The sequence below is a fragment of the Salvelinus sp. IW2-2015 genome, linkage group LG23 (assembly GCF_002910315.2).
Source record: "Salvelinus sp. IW2-2015 linkage group LG23, ASM291031v2, whole genome shotgun sequence".
NCBI classification, from domain to species: domain Eukaryota; kingdom Metazoa; phylum Chordata; class Actinopteri; order Salmoniformes; family Salmonidae; genus Salvelinus; species Salvelinus sp. IW2-2015.
In genome coordinates, this window is record NC_036863.1 from 1,677,345 (window position 1) to 1,684,028 (window position 6,684).

General features: G+C 49.5%; 2 protein-coding genes across 2 annotated transcripts in view; one reads left to right on the top strand and one right to left on the bottom strand.

Annotated features, from left to right (window-relative positions):
* The window catches only part of LOC111950754 (thymosin beta-11-like), an 8,923-nt gene extending 8,170 nt beyond the window's left edge, over positions 1 to 753 (bottom strand). The window contains exon 1 of the mRNA XM_023968621.2: positions 641 to 753. The gene's annotated coding sequence lies outside the window, so the exon portion shown is untranslated. The remainder of the gene's footprint in view (positions 1 to 640) is intronic.
* Positions 754 to 2,886: 2,133 nt separating this feature from the next.
* On the top strand, positions 2,887 to 5,534 carry LOC112067842 (uncharacterized). The gene is made up of 4 exons (XM_070434287.1): positions 2,887 to 3,696; positions 3,883 to 4,866; positions 4,956 to 5,227; positions 5,369 to 5,534. The coding sequence occupies exons 1-4, from the start codon at positions 2,887 to 2,889 to the stop codon at positions 5,532 to 5,534; spliced, it is 2,232 nt and encodes a 743-aa protein (XP_070290388.1).
* Positions 5,535 to 6,684: the final 1,150 nt, after the last annotated feature.

Here is a 6,684-nt window from a genome sequence, read left to right on the forward strand (position 1 = left end):
ATTTAGACAGAATTGGAGGAGGGGTAGAAGGGGGATAGACAGAATGGAGGAGGGGTAGAAGGGGGATAGACAGAATGAAGGAGGGGTAGAAGGGGGATAGACAGAATGAAGAGGGTCCCCCTTCTACCCCTCCTCCATTCTGTCTATCCCCCTTCTACCCCTCCTTCATTCTCTCTATTTGCCCCTTCTACCACTCGCTGTGAATCCAGCCCTTCCTTTCTCCTCCTAGAGGTATCATGTTAGATGTAATCAATCACCACCCAGGGAGAGAAAGTGTCTCGTTATATTCCATTCTATTAGTAATATCCCCTCCTAAAATGTCCTCACTCTTTTGGGGTAACGCTGTCTAACAGCCAGCCTGCTGTGGTACTACAAGTAACTGGCTTTATCGTCCAAGTAAATGGGTGGCATATGGACCGTGATAGATAATACTGACACAGATTGTGCGCTCAACCAATTTGTTAACGACGTCGGTTTCCCTGAAGACCACCCCACTGGGGGGTGAATGACGGCATTCAGTGATATCATATCACTGATATYAGGCTCATGGGCCAACTTTCCACATAAGCTAATAGACGTAGCATATGTAATATGATATACATTTAATATATGTACAGATGTAATGGAGAGTATGTCTTACCTTAGAGCAGGGTGTGCTGGTTCCAGAAGCTGCACGTGCCAGTGTCTATGTCTCTCTATTAGCGAGTCCAGAGCTGCGTCTGATATTGCATGTGTGTTTCAGAAGGGTGTGGGCAAGAGGAAGGGAGGTGGCTATTGATCTGCCCATCTCATCCTCCTCCATACATCCTGACACAACATGAAATATTCATGCCACGTAGTAGGAGGGGCAGCAGCACCAGTTCCCAGAGTAACACTGCTGATTCCACACTGATAGGAAAAACAGTCTGAAATTATTGACACCCTTGATAAAGATAATGACTATAAAATCAATTATTCAAATACTGGGGAAATTATAGTATTTTATAGTAATAATTGCTCAGAGAAATGGATTTTGTCTAACAACTAATAATTGTTTTTCTCAAAAAAGGTAGGGGTCAACATTATTGACACCTCTAAAGATTCTTATAAGTGAAGTAGTCAAAAGTTTAGTATTTCATCCCCATATTCCTAGCATACAATGACTACATCAAGCTTGTGACTCTACAAACTTGTTGGGTGCATTTGCAGTTTATTTATTTTTTTGTTTGATATTATTTTGTGGCCAGTAAAAACGAGTGGTTATTAAATACKATATGGTGTCATTTCAGATGATCCTGAATGAACCGTGAATAATGATGAGTGAGAAAGTTACAGAGGGTCAAAGGTCATACGTGCTTCTACACCTGCATTGCTTGCTGTTTGGGGTTTTAGGCTGGGTTTCTGTACAGCACTTCGAGATATTAGCTGATGTACGAAGGGCTATATAAAATAAACTTGATTTGATTTGATTTGATACCTCCAAGACATGTTAACGTCCCCTGTTATTGGTAATGGTGAGATGTTAGCATGTCTCGAGGGTGGAATCTTTAGCCCTCTGTAACTTTCTCACTCATCATTATTCACGATTCATTCACAATTATCTGTTATCATGGTAGCCTCCACATTCATGTAAAAGTGTTTAGAAATATATTATATTCTTATTTATAATAAAAGTGACACCAAAATGTCACAATACATTATTTACCATTCATTTTTATTGGGCCCAAAATAATCTCAAACACAACCAAAACAAACTGCAAATGCATCCAACAAGTTTGTAGAGTCACAAGCTTGATGTAGTCACTGTATGCTAGGAATATGGGACCAAGTACTATCTTTGAACTACTTTATTTATAAGAATATTTAATGGTGTCAATTTTGACCCTTACCTTTAAAACAAATTTAAAAAATAATACTTGGTTAAACAAAAYCATATTCTCTAAGCAAATGTATTATTATAAAATAATATAATTTCCCAATTGTTTTTACTTACAATATAGCTCAGTATTTGAATGTATTTATTTTATACATTATTTCTCATCTTTATAAAGGGTGTCAATCACTTCAGACCCCGCTGTATATTAAGCTGCATTATGACGAGGTGAAGAGAGGCAATTATGTAATGGATGAAAATCTGGATTTTGAATAGCCGTAGGGAGATTATGCAGATGAGTCAACGCCGATATGAAGCCTGCCCAGAACGATAAAGATGAACTAGTTATGCCTGTTGAATTGCAGAGAGGCACTCGGACACTCCCCACCTGTTTATCTCCACCATTGCCATATGGTGTCCTTTCATCCAATCACTCCATTGGATACTCCACCTTTCCCCTCAGACTGAACACAACCCTGGGGGTAGATTTCACAGACATTTAGTCATAAGATCCATATACTGTGATAAATTCAGAAGACATATTCACAAACTGAGACAATGTAGACTCAGCGAGAGCTGAGATAGACAAATATCAATGTTCAAGGAAACATTCTCGACGTTCCTAGCCGACTGTATATGGCTGCTCAAGACAATAGAGGGGCCTACACTCTGCAGCCTCTGTGCTTCACACATGTTGAGGGGCTCTGCCGATTGGACGCATGGTGATGATTCTTTGACTGCCAGCTGCATCCTTAGCCTGGGTGCCAGTCTGATTCCGCTCACTGGACAACTCCATATGGAACTGTCATGTGTGATAATGATAGTGGAGTTGGCAAAAAGTACTATAGTAGATATCTGAGAAGAATTAACTCCACTGAAAAGATGGAATATAAGTGCCTCATCAAGCTCCTGGACACGCACAGCACAGCCTACATTTCAATTGCCTGAAAGGAATATGTCAATTTAGTCAGCTACTGGTTGCTTCTTGTTGACAGCTATGGACTCAGTTTGAGATATAACCATGGTACATCTTCATGGTCTTTTACTGCAGTGTGTTCGCAACTCCAGTACCCCAACAGCCCAAAAGCTCCAGTCCTCCAGTACCCGGCAGCACAGCCCAACTCCACTTCTCCCAATACCCCCAACAGTCCACTCCAGTCCTCCAGTATCCCCAACAGCCCAACTCCTCACATCCTCCACCCCCATCACCCTCCAATCCCAACGGCTCAATCAGTCCTCCAGTATCCCCCAACAGGCCGCAACTCCATCTCCTAGCCTACCCCCAAACAGATCCAACTCTCAGTCCTCAGTACTCCCCAACCAGCCAAACGTCCAGTCCTCCAGTACGCTCCACAGCCAACTCCAGGCTCCTCCGTACCCGCAAACAGTCAACTCCGAGTCTCCAGTACTCCCAACAGGCCCAACTCCAGTCCTTCCAGACCCCCACAGCCCAACTCCATCTCCCATACCCCCAACAGCCAACTCCAGTCCTCCAGTATCCTCAACAAAAAGCCCAACTCCAGTCCTCCAGTACCCCCAAAGCCCAACTCCAGCCTCCTCCAGTACTCCCAACAGCCCAACATCCAGTTCCTTCCAGTACCCCAACAGTCCCAACTCCAGTCCTCCAAGTACCCCAACAGCCCAAATCCAGTCCTCCAGATCCCCAACAGCCCAACTTCCCACTCCTCAGTACCGCCCAACAGCCCAACTCCATCTCCAGCTCCCCAAACAGCCCAACTAGCCAGTCCTCCAGTACCCCCAACAGCCCAACTCACTCCTCATACCCCCAACAGCCAACTCCAGTCCTCCAGTATCCCCAAGCAGTTCCAAACTCCAGTCCTCCAGTAATACCCCAACAGTCCAACTCAGTCCTCCAGTACCACGAGCCCCCCAGTCCTCCAATACACAGTCCTCGCTGCCAGTATCCAAAAGGGGCCAACAGCCCAAAGTCCACGTCCCGTCAGTAGCCGAGGTGACCGCCCAACAGTCCAACGTACAGTCTCTCAGTCCTCCATTCCACCTCCCAACAGTCCAACTCCAGTCCTCCAGGTACCCCCCAACACAGCCCAGAGTCTCCAGTCCCCAGTGCACCTCCCAACAGCACAATATCTTCCGAGATCCTCCAGTACCCCCACAGCCCAATTTCAGTCCTCCAGTATCCCGCAACAGGCCCAACTCCAGTCCATCCAAGTACCCCCAACAAGCCACAACTCCAGTCTCCAGTACCCCCAACAGCCCAACTCCAGTCCTTCCAGTTTACCCCCAACAAGCCCCAAATACCAGTCTCCGAGTACCCCAACAGCCCAACCTCCAGTCCTCCAGACCCCCAACAGGTCCAACTCCTCCAGTACCCCCAACAGTCCAACTCCAGTCCTCCCAGTACCCCCAACAGCCCCAAAGTTCCAGTGCCTCCTAGTACCCCCAACAGTCCAACTCCAGTTTCTCCGAGTACCCCCAAAACAGCCAAACTCCAGTACACCCAACAGCCCGAACTCCAGCCTTCAGTACCCCCAACAGGCCCAACGCCAGATCCTTCCAGTTACCCCCAAACAGTCCAACTCCAGTTCCTGTACCCCCAGAACCCAACTCCATCCTCCAGCTACCCCCAACAGCCCAACCAGTCCTCCAGTACACCCAAACAGCCCACTCCAGAATCCTCCAGTACCCCCAACAGCCCAACTCCAGTCCTCAGTACCCCCAACAAGCCCAACTTCCAGTGCCTCCAGGGACTCCCCAACAGTCCAACTCAAAGTCCTCCAGACCCCCACAGCCACAACTCCATCCGTCCAGTACCCCAAAACAGTCACAACTCCAGTCCTCCAGTTTACCCCCAACAGTCCAACTCCAGTCCTCAGTACCCGCCTAACATTTCCCAACTCCAGTCCCCAGTACCCCCAGAAACAGTCCAACTCCAGTCCTCCAGTTACCCCAAACAGCAACTCCAGTCTCCAGTACCCCCAACAGCCCAACTCCAGTCCTCCAGTACCCCCAACAGTCACAACTCCTTCCAGACTGTCCAACAGCCCAACTCCACCATTCAACCCCAAAACAGTCCAACCTCCATTCTCCAGTCCCCTTAACATCCAACTCCAGTTCTCTCTAGTTACCCCCGAGACAGTCCAACTCCAGTCCCCAGTACCCCCAACAGCCCAACTCCAGTGCCGCCCAGTACCCCCATATCAGTCCAACTCCATCCTCCAGTACCCCTAACATCCCAATCCAGTCCTCCAGTACCCCCAACAGTCCAACTTCCAGTCCTCCCATACCCCCAACAGCCCAACACAGGCTCCTCCTAGTACCCCAACAGCCCAACTCCAGTCCTCCAGTTACCCAACAGTCCAAAACTCCAGTCCATACCAGACCCCCAACGCCCAAGTCAGTTCTCCAGTACCCCCAACAGCCCAAATCCAATGTCCTTCAGTACCCCCAATAGTCCAACTCCAGTCCTCAGTACCCCTCAACAGCACAAACTCCAGTCCTTCAGTACCCCAACAGCCCAACTCCATGTTCCTCCAGTTACCCCCAACAGCCCAAAACTTCCAGTCCTCCCAGTACCCTCAACAGCACAAACTCCAAAGTCCTCCGTTACCCCCAACAGCCCAACTCCAGTCCGCCAGTAAAACCCGCCAACAGCAAATCCAGTCCTCCATACCCTCAACAGCACAACTCCAGTCCCCAGTAACCCCCAACAGTCCAACTCCAGGTCCGCCGAGTACCCCCAACATGAAGCCCAATTCCAGTCCTCCAGTACCCCCAACACCACAACTCCAGTCATCCAACAGTGCCAACTTCGCAGTCCTCCAGTACCCCCAACAGTCCAACTCCAGTCCTCCAGTACCCCGAAACAGCCAACTCCAGTTACCCCCAACAGCCCAACTCCAGTACCTTCAGTACCCCCAACAGCCCAACTCCAATCCTCCATCCCCCAATCAGTCCAACTCCATCCCCTGTACCCCCACAGCCCAAACTCCATACCCACAACAAAAAACCCAACTCCATCCTCCAGTCCTCCAACAGCGCCCAAACTCAGTCCTCAGTACCCCAACAGTCCATCTCCACGGTCCTCCTTACCCCAAACAGCACCCAACTCCCAGTCCTCCAGTACGCCCAACAGCCAACACCAGACCCCACAGTCACCTCCATCATTACCCCCACAGCCCAACCTCCTCCAGTACCCCCAACAGCCAAATCCCTCCTCATACCCCCAAAGTCCCAACTCCAGTCCTCCAGTACCCCCAACAGCCCAACTCATCTCTCCAACGACCCTATCCTCCAGTACCCCCAACGCCAACTCCAGTCCTCCATACCCCAACAGCCACAACTCCAGTCCTCCATACCCCCAACAGCCAACTCCATCCTCTAGTACCCCAACAGCCCAAACTCCAAGTCCTCCAGTACCCCCAACAGCCCAACTCCAGTCCTCCAGTACCCCCAACAGTGCAACTCCATCCTCCAGTACCCCAACAGTCCAACTCCAGTCCTCACAGTACCCCAAACAGCCCAACATCCAGTCCTCAACCCCCAACAGCCCAACTCCATCCTCAGACCCCAGACAGTCAAACTCCATCCTCCATACCCCCAAACAGCCCAACTCCATCCTCCGTACCCCCAACAGCCCAACTCCATGCCTCCAGGTACCCCCAACAGTCCAACTCCAGTCCTCCAGTACCCCCAACAGCCCAACTCCAGTCCCTTCCATACCCCTACATCCCAACTCCAGCTCCTCAGTAACCCCCAACAGCCCAACTCCATCCTCAAAAACAGTACCCCCAACAATGCCCAACTCAGTCCTGCAGTACCCCCCAACACCCAACCTCCAGTCCTCCAGAACA

Coding starts and splice junctions, on each gene's coding strand:
- LOC112067842 (XM_070434287.1), top strand. CDS start 2,887: ATGGTCTTTTACTGCAGTGTGTTCGCAACTCCAGTACCCCAACAGCCC. Junction 3,697..3,882: donor TTCCAAACTCCAGTCCTCCA/GTAATACCCCAA, acceptor ACCTCCCAACAG/TCCAACTCCAGTCCTCCAGG. Junction 5,228..5,368: donor ACCAGACCCCCAACGCCCAA/GTCAGTTCTCCA, acceptor ATGTTCCTCCAG/TTACCCCCAACAGCCCAAAA.